Genomic DNA, 22500 nt, shown 5'->3' with positions numbered 1-22500 from the left:
TTTATTTTCTTTCTCTCACTTCCTTTCTCTCTCTCTCTCTCTCTCTCTCTCTCTCTCTCTCTCTCTCTCTCTCTCTCTCTCTCTCTCTCTCTCTCGCTCTCTCTCTCTCTCTCTTTCGCTCTCTCGCTCTCCTCTGCTCGCTCTCGCTCTCGCCTTCTCGCTCTCTCTCTCTCTCTTTCTCTCTCTATATCTCTCTCTCTCTCTTTCTCTCTCTCTATCTCTCTCTCTCTCTCTCTCTCTCTCTCTCACTCTCTCTCTCTCTCTCTCTATCTCTCTCTCTCTCTCTCTCTCTCTCTCTCTCTCTCTCTCTCTCTCTCTCACTTCCTGTTTTAATTATATATAATCTGCTTCGCCTGTTCGTGTTTGTTGATTATGCTTCACTAACTTCATCCTAATGAACCCTGTGAGATGAACCCGGACATCTTTCCTTTTCCTTCATTAAATCTACAAAAACAAAAGGCAGTACATCTGTTTTTTCTCCCTTGCAATTGCAGCTGTTGCTAACCCCCTCCCCCCCTTCGAATATTTTGCTTTTCGTACCGGCACGCCAAAATGTTTTTATTTTTACCCTCCTGTTCTACCTTCGCTTGTTGCGGTACCGAGCGCATTCCTCCTTGTATGGGAAAACAACTCTAATTCCTAGGAACTCGAGCAGTCCTTTTCCCACAACACGAGCGCCGCATCACCGCCAAGTCGCTGGGGATTTCGAGCCTTATGTCTCTTTAGAAACAAGGACGACTTTCCCTTGCGATTCCTCTCCCCTCGGTCAACAGCCCTCAGCCCAGACCAGATGTTCTCGCGGTGAACAATTACTCAGGTTATTACTTAATAGCCCAGGGAAGAACACGGGGGCTGCGATACTTCCGAGATACCCGTAACTGTTCTCACTTGTTGTTCTCTCGAGGGAGAACAGTTTTAAGTGTTCAAGGATGCATTGGAGAGAATGAATGCTGAATGAATTGAGTAAAGAACACCCCAAAAAAGTTAAATAATTTTTTCCCCTTTTTTTTCTTTCTTTCTCTCCTCTTTCTCTCTTTTATCCTTCCTTCGTCTTTAAAGCTTTGTCCAATATTTAGGTTTATGAGATTCTGTTTATAATGTTCACTGAGAATCCGTCATTTCTCACAATACTGGCGGATATGTAGCAAATTTGTATAGGCTGTGTCAATACGCGTGCGTGCTCAGGTATCAGTTGTGTGTGTGCGTGTGTGTTTATGCTTACGCGTGTGTGTGTGTGTGTGCATGTGTGTATGCGTGTGTATGTGTGGGCATGTGTGTATGCGTGTGTATGTGTGTGTGTGTGCATGTGTGTATGCGTGTGTATGTGTGTGTGTGCATGTGTGTATGCGTGTGTATGTGTATGTGTGTGTGTGTGTGTGTGTGTGTGTGTGTGTGTGTGTGTGTGTGTGTGTGTGTGTATGCGTGTGTGTGTGTGTGTGTGTGTATGTGTGTGTGAGTGTGTATGTATGTGTATGTGTGTGTGCGTGTGTGTGTGTCTGTGTGTGTCTGTGTGTTTATGTGTGTTTGGGTGGTTGGGTATATATATATGTGTATGTTTGTGTTTTCTTGTTTGTGTATGTGTGTTTGTGTTTATATGTACATGTGAGTATGTGTTCATGCATATTGCAACCTCAACCATTGCTGCTTCTCCTTCGAAAGGTCGTTTTGCAAAACAATTAACAACGCAGAGGCGAGGCTTCTCTCTGTTTTAATAGGAATGGCTAAACACCCGTTATTTAAACTCAAAAAAAAAAAAAAAAAAAAAAAAACACGATGACCCAACTGCTCATTCTAGGGTCCTCTCGTAGCAATGTTTTTTTGTTTTGTTTTGTTTTTCGTTCTTTTTTTTGTACTTATTATTTCGTCTAATGAAAAAGCTTCAGGTTCTTTTTTGCAATTGCATCCCAGGCTCGCGGACTCTGCGTGCAACACCTGGGTTCATCTCAAGAAGGGGAAGGAGGGGGGGGGGGCTTAGGAAGGGGGGAGGGAGGGGCGGTGGAGTGGGAAAGGAAAGTGGGAGAATAAACAGAGGAAGGATAGTAGGTGAAGGAGAATATAAAGGAGAGAGAAGGGAAAGATGAAGAGGGAATATAAAGGAGAGAAAGAAGAAAGATGAAAGATGAATTTAAAGGAATGGAGATGAAGAAGAGGAATTAGGAGGAAGAGAGAGATGAAAAATGAAGCTTGAATTGTAGAATAGCGGAGATAGAGAATAAATAAAATAAGAATTGAAAATTAAAAAAAAAGGAGAATGAGGAGGAAAAGAGATAACAATAATAAAGTTATAAATACATAAAAATAAGACGAAACAAACACAAAACGCAAAAAAAAGAATAAAGAGATGCAAATGGAGAGGGCTGTAGAAGAACGCTTGAGGGTGGGGGGTGGGGGTGGGGGGGGGCAAAAGGACCATTAACTGCAGATCGAATGTCTCCAAATTAGCCCTTTGTGGTCGCTGCTGAAGACACATTCGAAGCAGAAGGTTGACAGGAGGAAGAGAAAAAGAAGAAGAGGAAGAAGAAGTAGAAGACTTAGCTCCTCCCCCTTTCTCCCCTCTTTCCTCCCTTCCCTTTTTTGCTCACTCTCTTCTTTCCTCTCTCCCTTCCTCCTTTCCCCCTTCTTTCCTCCCCTCCTCCCTCTCCTTCCATCCTCCCTTCCATCCCACCCTCCCTTCCCTCCATCCTTCCCTCTCCCCATCCTCCCCTCCCTCCATCCCATCCCACCCTCCTTTTCCCTCCTCCCTTCCCCCTCCCTCCCTCCCCTTCCCCTCTCCCTCCCATCCTCCCCCTCTCCCTCCCTTCCCCTCTCACTCCCATCCTTCCCTCCCCACTTCCTATCTACAGAGACACAGACATATGTTGTGGTGGGAAATTTATGCTATTAATGCCCCCCCCCACAAGAATTATAAGAACACGAATGGGAATAAGAATTATAAGTACACGAATGGGAATATAAGTCAAGATTAGAGTCACGGTCTCGCGTCACCTCGTTAAAATTCATGCCATGCTATATCTGTCACACGTACACACGCGAAAACGCACACACGGAATGGCAGGTGACGGGATGGGAGGCAAACGTTTCCGCATTCTTGGTCCATAAACGTTTCGCTGAAGATTTATTTACTTTTGAGATTTTTATTTATTTTTGTTTTATTTTTATTATTATTATTATTATTTTTTTTTTGGGGGGGTTGTCCTAATTTTCTGTATGTGTATTTGGTTTGGTTTGATGTTTATTTCGTTTTTTCTTTGTTTTGTATCTGTATCTCTCTCTCTTTCCCTGTCCCCCTCTTTCTTTCTATCTGTCTATACCTCCACTCTCTCTCTCTCTCTCTCTCTCTCTCTCTCTCTCTCTCTCTCTCTCTCTCTCTCTCTCTCTCTCTCTCTCTCTCTCTCTCTCTCTCTCCCTCCCTACCTGCCTCCCTCCCACCCTCCCTCCCTCTCTCTCTCTCTCTCTCTCTCTCTCTCTCCCTCTCTCTTTCTCTCTCTCACTATCTCTTCCTTTTTTTCATTTCATTTTATTTTTTTTATTTTTTCATACTTTTTAGTTCATATAGATAATAATACCATTTCTCTCCCCTCCTTTTATTTTTATTCATTTTTTTTTAGTTCATATTACTAACAATACGATTTTTTTCTCTCCTCCAACAGCAAGCCCTGAAGGCGCGGCAGAAGGACTCCCCGGAGAGCAGGTCTTCAAGCCCTCGCGACTCCGGACTCGTCATGTCCTCCGCCGCTGCCTCAGACGCGGAGGCCGACCCCCGCTCCCCCACCGGCGGCGCCTCCTTCAAGAACTCCCTGGCGTTCTTCCAGAGGGCGGCGCATCTCGTGGCCAATAACACGAAGAACTCACACATGGGTAAGAAGTCGGGTCTGTGTGTCGGGCCGCTTAATATTTATTTTATTCTGATTGTTTTATATATATATATATATGTATATATATACATTGTTATTATCATTGTTATTACTATTATTTTCTATCTCTATATTTTACTCTTTTCTTTTCTTGTTTTCATATATGGTTCACCGCAATGGAATATTGATACCTTTCGATTCTTAACTTCATTTGAATCATTCATATCCAGTCATCTTTTACATCCATTGACCTCTGACCTCCGCTGACCTTAACCCCCCCTATACATATCCCCCTCAGGAAACCGCCAGAAGGAATCCCGAAGAAGGTCATCCCGAGGCAGCAGCTGTTACGGAAGCAGCAGCAGCGAGGCTTGGAGCGTGACCTCGGATGACCCCAACGGCGTCTCTGCTGACCTCATCAACGGCTACGGGTTAGGAGGAGGTGGAGGAGGAGGAGGAGGAGGAGGTGGGGACTACTTGGAGGATGAGCTCAACACCTTGGAGGACCAGGGAACGTATGAGCAGGTGCTCTTCATCAACGGTCGGCCTCAGTACCAGGACGATGTGAGGTGAGTGTCCATGGGGGTAAATGGGGAGAAGGGGGAGGAGAGAAAAGGGAGGAGGAGGAGGAAAGGAAGGAGAGAAAAGGGAGGAGAAGGAGGAAAGGTAGGAGCGAAAGGGAGAAGGAGGGAAAAGGGAGGAGGAGGAGGAAAGAAATGAAAGAAAGGAAAGAGGGAGAAGGAGGAGAAAGGAAATGAAAGGGAGGAGAGGAAGGAGGGAGAAGGAGGAGAAAGGAAATGAAAGGAGAAAAGAAGAGGAAGAAAGGAAAAGGAGGAAAGGGAAGGGGGGGGAAGGAAGAATAGGAGGAATGAGAGGGACGAGAGAGAGGCAGAGTAGGGAGGGAAATGGAGGACAAGAAGAATAGGAAAGAAAAGGGGATGGGAAAGAGAGAAAGGGAAGGAAAAGGAGGAGAAAGGGGAAGGAGGGATAGGAGGGAAATAGAGGAAAATATGGATAAGATGATCGGGAGAAGGTAAAGAGAGAGAAAAAAAATACCATAAAGAAGAAAAGAAATTGAGAATAAGAAGAGATAGGAAGTGTAACGAAGGAGAAATAGAGATTGAGTGAAAATTGGAGTAATAAAGAAAATACGAGGAGAAAAGAGAATCAGCTGATCCAGAACCAAGAAGCGAAGACGTCAAATACACACAAATACATAAAAGAATAGAAATGATGAAAACTAATATGAAGATAAAAAAATGATGGATAGATAAGATGAAACACACGCATACAAAATCATATTAAGAATGAAATTAAAAAAATAGATAAGAAAACACACACACACACACACACACACACACACACACACACACACACACATACACACACACACACACACACACAAACACACACGCACGAACACACACACACACACACACACAAACACACACACACACACACACACACACACACACACACACACACACACACACACACACACACACACACACACACACACACACACACACACACACACAAAAAAAAACACACACACACACAAAAACACACACACACACACACACACACACACACACACACACACACACACACACACACACACACACACACACACACACACACACACACACACACACACACACACACACGCACACACACACACACATTTCACTGCCTGTCTCCGCTGCTGTTCATCCGTATCAGGATTGATTGCTCTGAAAACCGAACCGTTAAGTGAAGGCCCCCTCCCCCTCCCCTCTATGTACATCTTACGTGTTTCAGAGAGGGAGGGGAAAAGGGGGAGCGAAAGGAGAGAGGAGGGATGGGAGGGAGGGGGGAGGGGAGGGGAGGGAGGAGAGGAGGGAGAGGGAGGGGGAGGGGAGGGGAGAAGGAAGGGGAAGGCAGAGGGAAAGTGAGGAGGGAAGGGGAAGGGAGGGGAGAGAGAAAAGAGGAGGGGAAGGAAGAGAGGATGGGAGGGGAGGAAAGGGAATCTACTAACTAGACAGGAAGGACGGGAGATAGTAGGAGAGAGAAAAAAAAGAAAAAAAAAAGGGGGAGGAGAGGGGAAGACGAGGGGAAGGGCTCCACTCACCATGATATTAGCCCTTCCACTCTTCGAATATTCTCGCATTATCCGAGCTTCACGGGACGCTGGCCTCTTACCTTACAAACTGTTCCGTATTTCTCCCTCAATTTTCCTCTTTCTAAGGGAGAGAGAAAGGGAGCAAGGTCATGGGTCATTTGTTCCCTTTTCAAGCATGAGGTTTGTGCCTTGCGTCGTGTTCATGGGCTGGCGGAGAGTGAACAATGTGAGGGGTGGTGGGGTGGGGGGGGAGGGTAATTTTACGCCTATTTTCTTGCTGTTCCTTTTTTTCTCTTTTCCTTTCTTTCTCTCTTTCTTTCTTTTCGCTCTTTCTCGTTCTTCTCATTTTTTTCTCTTTCTTTTTCCTGCTTGTCTGGCTGTCTCTGTCTCTTTATCTGTCTGTCTGTCTGTCTCTGTTTCTCTATGTCCCCATCTCTCTCACTCTCTCTCTTTTCCGCTCTTCTCTCCCTGTCTCTCTCACTCTTTCTCTCTTTCTCTCGCTCTCTCTCTCTCTTTCTCTCTCGTTCTCTCTCTGTCTCTCTCTCTCACTCTCTCTCTCTCTCTCTCTCTCTCTCTCTCTGATCTATATTTGTACCTTTCTCTTTCTTCCCCTCTCAGTATAAAAAAGGGAAAATTGTTCTTTCTCTTTCTTATTTATGGTATGGGAACGTTGCGTATAGATTCTCAAAATTATCATCCTTAGAATTCATAAATTATGTGGAACTCAGAATTATATAATAAAAAATTACGATTTCCATAGTTTCCCCTTTAATCCGTACGAGTAAAAACGGAGACACTAAAAGCAATTTCTAATAACCAATTTGCATTCACGAAAAGAGAGAATTTTATGGTAACTATTTAGTGAAAAGTTTATAGGAGGTTCATTGCTCTGGAGGACTAATTACGTAAGGTATTTAGTCTCGCTGTCACAGATTTATTACTGGGAAATAAATGTTTCGTGTGGATTTGAAGTGGTATGTGGGAATTACGTATTTATTTATTCATTTGTATTTCTATCGCTGCTCTATTACTTGATATCTTAAAACTATGATTCTATTATCTATTATTTATCTTAAAAGTATGATTCATTTACGGAATTCTCTTACAAAAATTCATTATCCATAATCCAGTGTCCATGTTTTGTCTCCAGTTCATACACGATTGTATTTCTATCGCTGCTCTATCTATTACTTGATATCTTAAAACTATGATTTATCTACGGAATTCTCTTACAAATAATCATTCAAAAGTCATTATCCATAATCCAGAGTTTATATTTTTTGTCCCCAGTTCATACACGAAACTAAATCAGATTTATTCCTTCGCCACCACTTAGGTCCTCCAACGCAGACCTGATGGAGATGTGCCAGACGTCACCCTCCAGCGCCTCCCTCAAGGTCCAGCAGGAGCACCAGAGCCGAGGACGCCACAGGTTGGTAGAGCTGGGGGGATAATGGGCGGGGGGTGGGGGTTGGTTGGGGTGGGGTAGGGGGGGGGAGTACTCTCTTGTTACCATGTCATTAGAGTGTGTTCGATTCCCTGTCTTCGGTCTTGTGTTTCTCTGTTTGTCTTTCTCTCTTTTATTTTTCTTTCTCTTTCTAATTCTTTCTTTCATTTTCTCTCTCTATATATATCTATATCTATATCTATCTATCTATCTATCTATCTATCTATATATATATATATATATATCTGCACACACACACACACACACACACACACACACACACACACACACACACACACACACACACACACACACACACACACACACACACACACACACACACACACACACACACACACACACACACACACACACACACACACACACAGATATATATGTATATATATACACATACACATATATATCTGTGTGTGTGTGTGTGTTTATATGTGTGTATATATATGCATATATACATATCCATCTCTCTCCCCTCTATCTTTTCCTTTCTCACTTCTTTCTCTCTCTCTCTCTCTCTCTCTCTCTCTCTCTCTCTCTCTCTCTCTCTCTCTCTCCTCTCTCTCTCTCTGTCTCTCTCTCTCTCTCTCTTTCTCTCTCTCTCTCTCTCTCTCTTGTTTTGATAAATTTTTTCTCGCCCCTGAAACCACAATAAACCGCTCAGGCGACATGTGTTCGGTCACGGTAACTTACTTTAACCAAAAGCTTAAGACATTTTCTATTTCCGTAAATTATTTGTTTTTGTTTACATATCTGCTTCCGCGATGGCCTCCATTTCGTTCTTATGATTCATTTTTTTCTATAATCAAAATTCCTAATTCTATTTCTTTCTATATCTCATTCAAAATACCGTATTGTCTGTGGTATAGATTTTTTTTTCTATAATCAAAATTCCTAATTCTATTTCTCTTTGTATCTCATTCAAAATACCGTATTGTCTGTGGTATAGATTTTTTTTCTAATCAAAATTCCTAATTCTATTTCTCTTTGTATCTCATTCAAAATACCGTATTGTCTGTGGTATAGATTTTTTTTCTATAATCAAAATTCCTAATTCTATTTCTCTTTATATCTCATTCAAAATACCGTATTGTCTGCGGTATAGATTTTTTTTTCTATAATCAAAATTCCTAATTCTATTTCTCTTTATATCTCATTCAAAATACCGTATTGTCTGCGGTATAGATTTTTTTTTCTATAATCAAAATTCCTAATTCTATTTCTCTTTGTATCTCATTCAAAATACCGTATTGTCTGTGGTATAGATTCCCGTGTTATTATCCGAAGGGCTGTGACCACCACTTGGCCCCGGAACGAGTCGAGGCGAAACGAGGTAGTTGAAAATCCCAGTGACATAAAACGATCAGTGGTTGTTGGTATCGTGTGCGGCTGCGGTGTGTTGGCGCGTTTCCGAATCCGTTAGAGTGGTAAAAGTCCGGTCAAACACTTGGAGTCTTCGAATATCTCGACGTGTATCCCATCCGGCCATTAAAGACGAGAATGATTACACTCGAATGGCCGGTCTTTAGGGAGGGGGGATCTCTACGACGGCTGACCACTGCTAGTACGTGCATTCACAAAACATTTCTCTCGTCAAGGGGGGGAAAATATCCACTGTTAGTACGTGCATTCACAAAACATTTCTCTCGTCAAGGGGGGAAATATTTCTTCAGTGGCGGCCTTTGTTGTGATTGGAATTTCTGAAACACATGTTTTGTGACATTAACGTGATGGATGGTCTTTGGTTGGTTGCGGATGCCACAGCTTGGGATTGAGAGAAAAGGAGTGATGGTGCATGGATTTAGGGAAGGGAGGGAGGGGGAGAGTGAAGGTAGAGGGAGAGGAATAAGGAAAGAGAGAAAGATTGGAAAATGGAGAGGAGAGTGGTGAAGTTAGAGGAAAAAGGAAAGGATAAGAGGAGAAATTGGAGAGGAGAGGGGATTAGGGAGAGAATTAAGGAAAGAGGGAAAGAGAGGAAATGGAGAGGAGTGATAAAGGGAGAGGAAAAAGGAAAGAGAATGAGGGAAGGAAAATGGAGAGGAGAGGGGTAAAGGGAGAGGAAGAGGGACAAGAGAAAGAGAGGAAGAAAGAAACGAAAGGAGAGGAACAGGGAGAGAAAACCTACAGAAGAACAGACTTAAGATAGCAATTGTCGTGAGGAAGACTAAGAAAATCCCTTAGGAACAGCGCTCATGACACCCTCATTAGAAGACGCCATCCGTAGACAATGGTAAGGAGGGCAGGCAGCTTTTTTTTTATGACAGAGCGAGGTGGCAGATGACTGCATACACACCAGACACAAGGAATGACGCGTTCGTTCTTATATAACGGAGACGCTTCGATATAAATATGTAGAACTTTTGTCATACTGGAATCAAGGCAAATGCGACGCTTCAAAGATGATTTTATTTATGGATATAATGTGGGTGACTCTCCCCTCGCCAGATGTGGCCATCTTTCGTGTCTGTTTTTGTTTTATCATTCTCTTTTTTTTTAAGAAAATTTAAATTTTGAATTATCGGACAAACACGTTCTTAGGACAAATATAATATCGTAACTTGTAAGTCATGGGCGTAGTCAGGTGTAAATGCTTATGCAAATATAAAGACAAAAATACAAGTCATTAGTGCCTCCTTGTCCTTGCAAACCTGCATTAATAGCATCAAATACGAAAGACGCATGTAGTATGCTGCATCTTTAACAATCACAACAATCACAACAACTACAGAAACTGTACCTTCACCTCCCAACGGCTAAACATATGTACATCACCTTGACCGCCGCCGAAATATCCATATTTCTTCCCTTCGGTTCTCCGTAATTGATGCTTATTCGCCCGGGAAGTGGCAATCAGAGTATCGTCGTCAGAAATTCGTGTTCATTCGTTGCCGGTTCAGCTACTCATCTTTCACGCTTCATGGCCGATTGAACAGGTACACCCGGGAAAATAGACATTATATTACGTAAAAATCTGTCGTCTGATGGGATTCTAACGTGAAAGTTGGAGAGTGTCTTCCGTAGAGTTGAAGCGGAAGATATTTTTTCCTCTGATTTCTCGCCGTAGTCTTGCTGCTTCAAGAAGAAATAAATAAAAGGATGACGATATTTGATTTATTAATCCAAAGAAGGCAAATAAAGGATAGTTATTGCGTCTGTAGGGAAAGAAATAACACAAACACCAAAATTAATACTAATAAAACAATATCTTTACTTCCAGTTCGCCCAGCGGAGAACGGAGCAGGAGCAGTAGTTACACGCGAGTGCGGATAGATGGCAGCACCGGCAACTCCGTGGTCGTGTCCGCAGCGGGTCCCGCCTCCGACCCGCAGCCGCAGTCAGTCGCTCACAGCTACGGCTCGTTACCTAGACGCTCCTCCGCAGCCTCTCACGCCGCCGCCGCCGCCGCCGAGTACACAGCCGCAGCAGAGGCGCAGACGCAGACGAGCGAGGGTGACTTTAGCGGTTATGTGACGCTGCCAAGGAGGAAGCCATATTTAAATTTTAAGAGTGTGTCGTGTGGTTCAAATGCGAGTAATAGTGTTGGTTCCGAGTTTGATAATGAAGACTTAAGTTATTTCAAGGAAAGAGTCGGCATCTTGAGAAACTGTGGTGTTAATTCGATAACTCGCACGCAGAGCTTTAAGGAGGGACTCAATTGTTATTCTCACGAGTACAGCAACACCGCGTACGGCTTATCGAGGACGCAGAGCTTCCACGATGGCCTAGCGGGGGACTTCAACGCGCTAGAAAGTGGCAAGACGAGGCTCCAGAGGGCGCCGTCCGTGGATGAGATTTTAGAGTCTGTGAAGACCCTGAGGGCGAGGAAGACGATGGTCAAGTCAACGCCAGACCTCCTGAGTCCCCAGGAGCCGGTGTACCACTCGGCGTCGCTGCCGAGGCACAAGGGCAGCAAGGGCAAGGGCTCGCGCGCCGCCGGGACGTCGTCCCTCCTCGGCGTGAGGTACAATGGGCCCTCCTCCAACGAGTCGCTCTACGAGCGGGTCCCCGAGCCCGACTACGAGCAGATCCCCGAGTCCCTGGTGGGCGGGACGCCCTACTACGAGAACGTGTGTCGCGGCAACAACCACTACGAGAACGTCCACCTGAAGGGCGAGGTGATCTACGACAGCCCGAGGCCCACCGACCACAGCCTCCACCACCACTATGACAAGGTCCACAGTTCGGCGGACCTCCACTACGAGAACGTCAAGTTCGACGCGCCCGTCTACGAGAACGTGGACGAGAAGGAGCCCACCTACATGAACGTCAACGGCACGGCCAAGTCCAGCAACGTGTACGCCAACCTGGACACGGGCGGCAGCAGCAACAAAAAGTCCGGCAGCCTCAAATCCTCGAAGTCAAGGTCGAACAAGGTCACCATCAGCGGGAACTCCATGATGCAGGGCACGACCTACGACGTCCCCCGGGCGGCCACCCACATCTACGACTCCCCCCAGAGGCAGGTGCGGTCCGTGGCGTCGACGCAAGCCAGCGAGTATGACACGCCCAAGAACAACCGCTCGATCCTGCCGCAGTCCACGCAGATCGTCCTCAAGGCCAAGAACGACCAGAAGTCCAAGATCGACGACATCTTCGCCGACTGCGACAAGGACTCCCTCGAGGGCGACAGAGACAGAGAACCCGACATCCCTTCGCCAGGTGAGTGTTGGTGTTTCCTCCGTGTTCTGGTAGGAAAAAGAGATCGAGAGGTGTGGCCTGCGTGTGATGGATATTTTACGAGCCCCGACAAAGGTGATCGTGTTCGTCGGATGGAGCGAGTTTGCCACGAGCGAGCACACGTAACTGTCGCAGAGGTGTTTTTTTTTAATTGAAGTTGGCGTTTGCATCATTCTTTTTCGATGGTTTTTCCCTTTGCTGTGCATTCGGGCGTAAACAATGGACTCTCAATAGTGCAGATTGTTATAAGTGCTTGTGTGCTTTTGAGAGAGAGAGAGAGAGAGAGAGAGAGAGAGAGAGAGAGAGAGAGAGAGAGAGAGAGAGAGAGAGAGAGAGAGAGAGAGAGAGAGAGAGAGAGAGAGAGAAAATTGTCAGACAGACAAATAGAGATGAAAACGGGGGACAGATATGTATGTGTGTATATGTATATGTGCATATATATATGTGTGTGTGTGTGTGTGTGTGTGTGTGTGTGTGTGTGTGTGTGTGTGTGTGTGTGTGTGTGTGTGTGTGTGTGTTATATATATATATATATATATATATATATATATATATATATATATATATATATATATAAAACCCCTATCCCATCCATACATTCTAAGACCCCCACCCCTCTTCATACCTCACCAACTACCCTCCCCCCCCCCTTCAAAAAAATAAAAAAACCCGCATTAAACTTCGCCATAAACGTGATGAAGATTCGTCCAACCGCTAAGTCGCCCTCAAGGTCCATGACGACGGCTGTTGGGTCGGTAAATAGGAGATGCAGTGGAGGCAGGTGCGTGCGTGTGCGTGTGCGCGTGCGTGGGCTCTCGGGGGTCCTGCGCGTGTCCACTTTGGAATGATACTTGTTCTTGTTTTTTTTTTTTTTTTTTTAATGCGGTTGTGTGTGTTTTGGGTGTTTGTGTGTGTTTGTCCGTTCATTTTCCGTTTTTTCGTATTTTTTTCGTTATTTACATTCGCAAGTGCATCTAACATGCATACACGCACCATCTGATGTATCGACTGCACACACACACACACACACACACACACACACACACACACACACACACACACACACACACACACACACACACACACACACACACACACACACACACACACACACACACACACGCCTTGAGCACACATTCGGACGTGTTCAACAGTGGGCGCTCATGTCTCGATAGTTTGTCTTCGCTTCAGTTCAATTTTGTTCATCCAATTACGGCCAGGTTAACGATATTTGAACACGTCTCGAATACAAACACGTGTTCACATTATCACTCGCATACTCGTCCGTGTACATCAGCAAAGGCAATTATAAATAGAGGTATACATGCACGTACAAATGTGCATATGCATACGCTTCCACATATGCATTGAAGATACCTGTGCATATATATATCAAATACGCATAAAAGATACACGTACACATACAACACATACCACGCAAACATACATAAAACATACACCGACACAAATAAAACATGTACACACGCACATATATAAAACATACACGCATACGAAAGCATAAACGCACACATACAAAGCATACCACGCACATATGCATAAAACATACACCGACACAAATAAAACACATGTACACACGTACGCACACATAAAACATACACACTCACATACAAAAATCATAAACGCACACATACGAAAACATACCCGCAAACATATCCACATATACGCACGCACACGCACACGCCTGCCCGAAAACAAGTGCATGTCTACTTCCCGGTTTGACCTGTAGTACTGGAGGAATGTTTACAAGGGCGGGCGCACCGCTACCAAGTCCGCAGTCGCCATCTTTATAATCTTGGTCTTCTGTTCCTGCTTTGTAATCGTCTTCTCTTTCATTCTCGTCTATCAATTTTTAGCATTTTTTTTTCTTCTTTCTTTTTTTTCTACTTTTTTGTATTCTTTTACTTCTACTTTTTTCCCTCGTCCTCGTAATCTTCTACTTCTCCTTATTCGTATTCTTCTTATACGTTTTCTTTCTCTTCTTCGTCATCCCCTTTTTTCTTCTCTTTTTTCGTAATTCTTCAATATCTTTCATCTCTGCCTCTCTCTATCTCTCCACCTCTCAATCGCATTATCCACCCATGAAACCTCCCATTTTTACTCTCACAGACTCTCTATCTCTATCTATCTAATTATCTATCGGTTTCTTCGTCTTCCTCACCGTCTTTTACCTTCACAAAACGCCTTACCTGTCGGGTCGCTCGTCCCTCCGGTTGCTTATTAGGCATAAAAAACCTGTCCATTTGTCTCGTTAGAAAATCGCAAACGCCTTTTACCTGAGAATCGTAAGTTCGCTGGACTAATAAAAAAAGATAAATGAATGTAAGGTCGAAAAATATGTATATATAACAGAGAGAGAGAGAATAAAAGAAAAACGCATATGTATATACGGATAAAAAACGTACACGCACACAGACATACTACCACGTACATACACACACACATACACACACACACAAGCATAAAAAATCAGGAGCTTTTTTTTGGGTTGTTTGATTTTAAACATTTTTTTGCATTGATCTGCAAAGAAGGAAGTTCAAGATTCTTTTTTTGCCAGTTTGGTTTAAGTAAACGAAGGTATTGGAGGTACACAAGCATTTCCGGGATCTGGCAACACCTGCATGATAACAAACAAAAAAGTGCGAACATATTTTCATTGTTGACGAGTCTTTTCGTTTGTTTGTTTCTTTGTTTATTTTCTTTCTTTGTGTCTCTGTTTTCCTTGTTCTGTCTCCTGTTTTTGTATCGTTGTTTTTTAATGTTTTATTTTCTATCATGCTTGTCATTTTGTTTTTTATTTCATGTTTTGTTTTTGTTTTTATCTTTATGATTTTATCATTATTGTTGTTGTTCATATCTTTAAAGTGGGTAATATTTCATGCGGCATCAATATTTTAATTATCATCATTAGTGTGATATCGTGTTTTTTTTAATATTGATAAAGGTATTGAAATTTACAACAATTTACCTTGTTATTATTATCATTATTATTGTTATTATTGTTATCATTATTATTGTTATTATTGTTATCATTATCATCATTGTCATCATCACTATTATCTTTTTATCACTTTAAACATCATACAATAATCCATGCAATACTTATTTATATTCTGTATGTATTTAATTTCGGTACTCTTACGTTCATTCACTTTCAACGGTAATTACATATAAAAACAGTATAGACACAATATTAACGCCAAGAAAAAATAATAAAAACGAGAACAACTATAAAACTCAAAGAACAATAATAATAACAAAACCCGAATTTACCAGCCATATTCTTCAGCGCCTCCGTCAGGTTGTGAGAGATCTATTTCATTTAGTGGCCTTCCGCACTCCCCCCCATCCCCCATCCCCCCAGGTTCTCTATCCTCTTTTAGTACCCCCCCCCCTCTCTCTCCCTTCCTCTCCTTGGGGTAGTTTAGGGAACCTCCCTCTACCTCTCCTTGCCCAGGGGAACTCCCTCTTATTACCTTCTGCTGGGTAACTACCTCCCTTCTTTCTACCTGCTTTTTGGGTAAATCTCTTCCTCTTCCTAACTTCTCCTTGGGTAACTACCTCCCTTCTTTCTCTCTTCCCTTTGGGTGAATCTCTCCCTTTTCTTTCCATTCCCTTGGGTCATTCCCTTCTCCTTGGGTAAATCACTTCCTCTTCTTTCCTTCCCCTTAGATAACTCTCTCTTTCTTTCTCCCTTTCCCTTGGGTAAATCTCTCCCTCTTCCGCTCTTTCTCTTATTACCTCACTACCCTCTTCTTCCCTTCCCCTGGATGTCTCCCCTGCTCTCTTCCTCGCTTCCCCTCGGGTAACCACCAACCCTAAAGTCCCTCCCCCCTCCCCTCCCCTCCCCTTGCCTTCGCTTTCCTCCCCTTCCCTTCGCTTCCCTTCCATTCCCTTCCCTTGCCTTCCCTCCCCTCTCCTCCCCTTTCTTGCCCTCCCCTCCCTTCCCTTCCCTCCCCTCCCTTCCCTCCCTTCCCTTCCCTTCCCTTCCCTCCCTCCCCTTCCCTCCACTCCCCTTCCCCTCCCCTCCCCTCCCCTTCCCTCCCCTCCCCTCCCCTTCCCCCGCCCCTAAATGAGTTCTGTTTCACTCGAAAGATTCCCTGAAAGGAACGTCAAACACTTCCCTTTGTGGAGGGTGTTAGCTGAGAGAGGAAGAGGCGTGGAGCGATAAAGGAGGCGAAGAGAGACAGATAACATATGCGTATAGATAGATGAATAGATAAGACATGTATATAAGTAGAGAAATGGATAGCGTATGTATACAAGTAAAGAAATGGATAACATATGTATATAAGTAGTGAAATGGATAACATACGAGTATAAACATGGGCGTGGTTATATATAAAGACGGTGAGATAGATAGGTGTTTAGATAGAGCTAGATAAGATGTATATAGAAAGAAAAATAGATAAGGTATGTTTGTAAATGGAGAAATAGGTAGTACATGAATATAGAGATAAAATTAGTTTTGTGTAAAGATAGATAGATAGATAGATAGATAGATAGATAGATAGATAGATAGATAGATAGATAGATAGATAGATAGATAGATAGATAGATAGATAGATAGATAGATCGATAGATAAGATGTATAAAGATCGAGAAATTAGATGTATATAGATCGAGAAATAGATAAGGTATGTCTAGACAGAAATAGACATAGAGACAGAAAGCGGGAGACGCGGAAGAGAGCGACAAAACACATAAATAAAATAATTTAGAAGTAAGGACTCTACAAAAGCCCAGCAACTCGACCGCTGGATGTAAAGAGACAGAAATAGGCAAACTGGACAGGAAAAAAACAGAAATAGACAAAATAGACAGGGAAAAGGGAACGCCAGAGTCTAGAAATAGACAAAAATAGACAGGAGAGAAAAAGAGGAACGCGGTCGTCTTAGAAAGCGTTTCTGCCTGTCAAATTTGTGAGAAAAAGATTACGCTCTCTAGAGATTCACGCCGGAGAGAGAGGGTCACGTGTGGAATATTCACGGCGACACGTTTGACACTGATTGGGGAGAAGAAGCGGGGTTTATGTGCGTCTGTGGGACTGGGTCTTCGCTTGGCCGTTCTGTTCGCCTGTTTTGGGGGTCTTGTTTGTGTGTGTGTTTTTTTTTTTTTTTTTTTTTGAGGGGGGGAGGGGAATTGTTTTGCTTTTCGTTTGATTTATTCTTTCTTTAATTATTTTTTTGTTTTGTTTTTGTTTTTTGTTTTTTCTTTGTTTTGTCTTTTTTGTCTCTTTCTCGGTTTTGATTTTTTTTTGTTCTTATTCGTCATTTCTCCCTCTCTCTCTCTCTCTCTCTTTTTTTCTCTCTCTCTCTCTCTCTCTCTCTCTCTCTCTCTCTCTCTCTCTCTCTCTCTCTCTCTCTTCTCTCCCTCCCTCCCTCCCTCCCTCCCTCCCTGCCTCCCATCCTTCCCTCTCCCTCCCTCCCTCCTTCCCTCTCCCTCCCTCCCTCCCTCCCACCCTCCCCTCTCCCTCCCTCCCCCCCCCCCCCTCCCTCCCCTCACTCTCTCTTCCTTTCTCCCACTCTTTCTCCTTACCACCCACCCACCTCATACCCCCCCCCCCTCCCCCCTTCTCCCTCGATCTAGTCCAACGAGTACTGACAACTGATATTCTCCGAGTTGCCACCTACTCATTTTCCAGAGAATTTTAAGCCGCTTCTCGGACCTATGTTAATGTCGGATCACTGAGGTCGACGATTTAATGTCAGATTGCAGTTTTATTTTTCTTATTTTCAATTGGTGTTTGTAAAGAAAGTTGGCATTTCGTAATGAGTCGTTTGTTAAAGGACATAAGACGAGGAATTAATGATAATGATTAATTATGATGGATTGTAAGGAGTGATGTTATTCATCAATTCTTCAGTGGGGGAAAAAAGTAGTGATAATAGAAATGAAATTCGAAATGTAGGTGAGAAGAAAAAATATGTTTTGGGGTTCAGTATTCTTCAAAGTCAAAGCCTGTTCTTTGAATTTATTCGAATTTATTCTATTTTTTTTTATCTTTCATTTTATTTTTGTCTCGCAAATCTTCTTCCTCTTCTTATCTCATGTGCAATTTCCCCTTCAGATTGCCTATGTGTGTAAACACAACACTCGCACGCACGCACACTCACTCACTCACTCACTCACTCACTCACTCACTCACTCACTCACTCACTCACTCACTCACTCACTCACACTCACTCACTCACTCACTCACTCACTCACTCACTCACTCACTCACTCACTCACTCACTCACACACACACACACACACACACACACACACACACACACACACACACACACACACACACACACACACACACACAAACAGAATAAGGTTGAAACAGTTATTTAAACTGACCTCCGCTTTGGGCTCTATAAAGTGTCATTCAGTGTGTCTCTCAACGCTTAAAGTATGTCATTTCCTTCGTTATAAGGCTTTATTTCAAAAGAAGGTTGAGTACGTTGAAATTCTTTAAAAAAACAGATAAAAAAAATCATTTCTCGGTTTTCGAAACTGTTGCCAATGCATGATTTCAGCGGATTTCTTGGAAAAAGATGCGGTTGTTTACGTCGAGTTTATTATTTTTTGCGTTGAAGTCAATACTATTCTTTGTGTGTTTGTTATTCTACCCATTTTTTTCCCTACTGTTGTCGTCATCGTTTTCACCAGTATATATCATTAAAAAAATCAATTGTTGTTGCTGGTGCTATTGTTATGATCATATTTTCGTTACTACCATGATCTCAATCATCCTACTAGCATATATTATTACAATTAGAATTAGTAGTAGTAGTATTTTCGTTGCTATTACTGCTGTTATATTTATTTTCATCCTCATTACCATTTTGGAAATCATTATCATTAAAAAATTTATTCTCTTGTACTAGTTATTTCTTCATCAACATCCCCTCCCCCCTCATTTGTTGTATCTCTCTTTGCTATTGTATTTCTTCACGTCTGTGTTACTTTTATTGTATTTTTCTCTCTTACATTCCTTTCTATTCCGGTTTTCAATTCGGTTGTATATCAAGATGTTTGGAAGGGTTGACATGACCTGCTCTCTCTCTTCTCTTCTCTCCTCTCTCTCTATCTCTCTTTCTTTTCCCTCTCTCTCTCTCCTTCTTTCCCCTCCCTCCCTCTCTCTCTCCTCAGCTCTCTCTTTCCCTCCCTCTCTCTCTCATCTCCTCTCTCTTTCCCTCCCTCTCTCTCTCATCTCCTCTCTCTCCCTTCCTTCTTTTCTCTCTCTCTCTCCTCTCCTTTGCATTCCTCTCCCTTCACCTCTCGCCTGTCCGCCAAATACAAGTAAACGGGGTCATTTTCGCCCCATAATAAGTACTCCCAAGGCGGTCAGCGAATGTACTTTCAGTTAACCATGAAACCGTACTCTATGAACGAGAAAAAAATACGAACCTCTCCATTGCAAAACTATGAGCTAGATTGCGTGTCCGACGTTATGTTCATTTTTTAACACTTGTAGGCGGTGGGTAAATGTTTAAGGGGATATGTGTATATATATATATAGATGCGTATATGTGCTTCTTTTCTCGTTCATTATCAAAAATACATTTTACCAATGGAAGGATGAAATGGCAAAATGTTAATGGCCATTCAAGCAAACAGAGAAATGCAGTGAGGCAAACACAATACCGAACACGTTAACAAACACATTAACGAAATCAATAACCATTCAAATTTCCGTACCCTGCCTATTATAAAATTATTATACTTAAAAGTTTGTTCAAGCCCATCCATTCAGCCGTTACCCATCCTCAACCCAAGGAAGAAGAGGAGAAGGAGCAGGAGGAAGAGAAGAAATGTGAATCATAGAAGAGAGAAAAAAAGTAAGATGCTTAAAAGTTTGACAAGTCACTGGTGGCAGCGACTCTGTGCATTGTCCGGCGTTCCCCAAGGCGGTAGACCCGGTCCATCCTGGATCGACTGCCGGACGGGGCTTTTTGCGGCGCTCGCGAGTTCACAAATCCCTTTAACCTTTTGCGGTTCGCTCTCTCTTTCGCTCGCTCCATCACGGGATGTCTCGTTCGATATCTGTCTCGTGTCTTCTTTATCGTTTGTCTTTGATCTTGCTCCTTGTCTGTGTGTCGGGTTGCCGCTCTATCTTTGTATGTCCCTGTGTGTGTATGTGTGCTTGCTCGCGCGCACGTTTGTCTATCTCCTGCCATTCTTTAATAGAAGGGTATTCATCTTATTTCCCCAAAATCTTTGGCTTTAACTCTTTCCTCTTTGACGAGTGACAACGCCACTTGCTTAGCCCGACCGTGACCTAAGAAACCCACACGCTGGTCCAGATTTCGTCTACGAACCAGCAGAAGTAGCGCGAGCATGTGAGTGGATGCTCGCGCAAGCGTTTATCCACAAGGCATCCCGCAGACGCCGACGAAGAGAGACAAGCCAAAGACAACCGCAATCACGCCTGTTAAATAAATGCCTAAGCCACCGGCCAAAGCCCCGTCGTGATGGTGCACAAAGCCCGAAGCCCCAAGCGCGCAGCAGAACCCCTCCTTACAGTCGAGAGTGTCACTTCGAGACTTAAGAAAGGGTGTATGGAAGTGTAGACCGTTCAAGGGTGAGGTGACGGGTTTGAAATGCACGGTAATGATGTGACACACCACTCAAGAGGCTCATCTTTAAGAATGTTGAATGGCTCGCGGATCTTACGCTTGTCAGACGAAAGAAAAGCGCGTGTTCTTGGAATGAATTACAGATGCAACGTTTTTGGCCAGTGAGGTGAATGATGTTTAGGTTTTGGTGGGACAATAAACTTTGAAATAAATCTAATTGAACGACTTATCCTTGAAATCTCCCACTAGGAATACAAATACAAAATCGAACACGCATTGAACAACCGCGAACGATTACGAAATGGACGATTTACGTATTCAAAAAACTACCTCAAGTCGAACGAAGGACTCGAAAAGGACTACCATGCAGGAAGCGAATTCTGCATGACTCGCCGATCCGACTTGAAGCAAAGGACACCAATCACGGGGGGAAGATCGGCCATTCACCTTGAACGGTCATTCACACAATCAGTCTCGTTCTCAATTGATCTCGATCGCTCGGATATATCATTCCGTCGAAGCTGTCGATGCTGTAGTCGCCGATAGATTGGTAGTGTATCGGCTGTATTTGCGGAATCGTTTTTCCTCGTCTTCTCGTTTGTGTTAATCTCCGTAAGTCCAAATTGAATTAGGGGGAGTTTGTGAAGAAAAAATAAAGAAAAAATGAGTTGGATTAACACAACACCTGGCTGCGTGAGGGGAGGGGGAGGCAGGGGGGGTAAGGGGGAGGGGAATCCGATGGTCGAGAGGGGAGGGGGTAAGGGGGGGAGTCCAAAGGGGGCCTGTACTGAGGAAAGGGGGGAGGGGGGAGGAGGGAGGAGGAGGTATAAGTAAACAAGTAAGTCAAACCAAACAATTCACTTTAACTGGTTAACCGTAAGTCGTTTCTGAGTGAATAGAGATTCTAAGAATAGCATTAAATCCAACAGGCTGAAAGATCTGTCTAGAGCTTTTCGGGAACTAGTCTTTCTTTTTCCTCTGTTCTTGGTTTCCCTATTCCTTTCTCCTCTTTGTCTTATTAATATTCCTTATTTACTCGCCTTTCCTTTGCCGTTTCTATAACTTTTCATGTTTCAAATTTTTTCTACTATTTTTACCATCCCATTTCTCTCTATACCTTTTTTCCGTTTTCTCCATCTTCTATGCTTCCATTTTCTTGTTTTCCTTTTTTCTTATTTTCTCCTCCTGTTTCCCCTCCCTATTCTTACCATTTCTTCTCCCATTCCCTCTTTCTCTTCCTCTTTACCCCCCCTCCCCCCTTTATCACCAACATCAACCGTTCCATCTCCCGTAACTCTGAAGCCGCGTCCGTATCCCATGATGACTCGGCATAATTAGGCGTTCGGGATGACATTTCGACGCAATCGGACGAAGGGACGGGAAAAAAAGGCGGGAAAAAACAATAATCATTAACGGAAATAATGTTCTTTTTCTTCGGTTGAATTCGATCGTATGGGAGGAAATTTATTACTGTTGCGTGCGAGAGATTTATCTTGTTGTTTACTGATTTATGTCATATTTTTCCTTATTATTATGGGTTGGTGCATTCCTCTCTGTATTTTATCTCTGTCTGTATGTATTTTTCTCTTGGGTTGTTTGGCATTACGGATGTCATAAAACTTTTGATGATAATATTAATTGTAATAATATGAATATTGTTATTACTACTATGATAATGGTAAAGCCAATTATAACATATAACATTAAGGAGACTTGATAAAGATATTTACAAAGACAATAATTTTACGATGATTTACAACGATACTAGTGTTACGATGAGGATGCTACCTAAACAAAATAAAAAAAACGAAAACTGAC

General features: G+C 43.2%; 1 protein-coding gene across 6 annotated transcripts in view; it reads left to right on the top strand.

The window, feature by feature from the left end:
- LOC113826669 (uncharacterized) overlaps nucleotides 1-22500 on the top strand; it is a 605469-nt gene that overhangs the window by 463731 nt on the left and 119238 nt on the right. For all 6 annotated transcript variants that reach the window (XM_070137939.1, XM_070137942.1, XM_070137940.1 and 3 more), the window contains 4 exons: nucleotides 3651-3858; nucleotides 4153-4423; nucleotides 7292-7387; nucleotides 10635-12076. In XM_070137939.1, coding sequence (XP_069994040.1) covers nucleotides 3651-3858; nucleotides 4153-4423; nucleotides 7292-7387; nucleotides 10635-12076 — 2017 coding nt within the window. The remainder of the gene's footprint in view (nucleotides 1-3650; nucleotides 3859-4152; nucleotides 4424-7291; nucleotides 7388-10634; nucleotides 12077-22500) is intronic.

This window comes from Penaeus vannamei, chromosome 23 (genome assembly GCF_042767895.1).
Source record: "Penaeus vannamei isolate JL-2024 chromosome 23, ASM4276789v1, whole genome shotgun sequence".
NCBI classification, from domain to species: domain Eukaryota; kingdom Metazoa; phylum Arthropoda; class Malacostraca; order Decapoda; family Penaeidae; genus Penaeus; species Penaeus vannamei.
The sequence above is the reverse complement of the archived record's forward strand: the minus strand, read 5'-3'. Positions and strand labels throughout refer to the sequence as shown.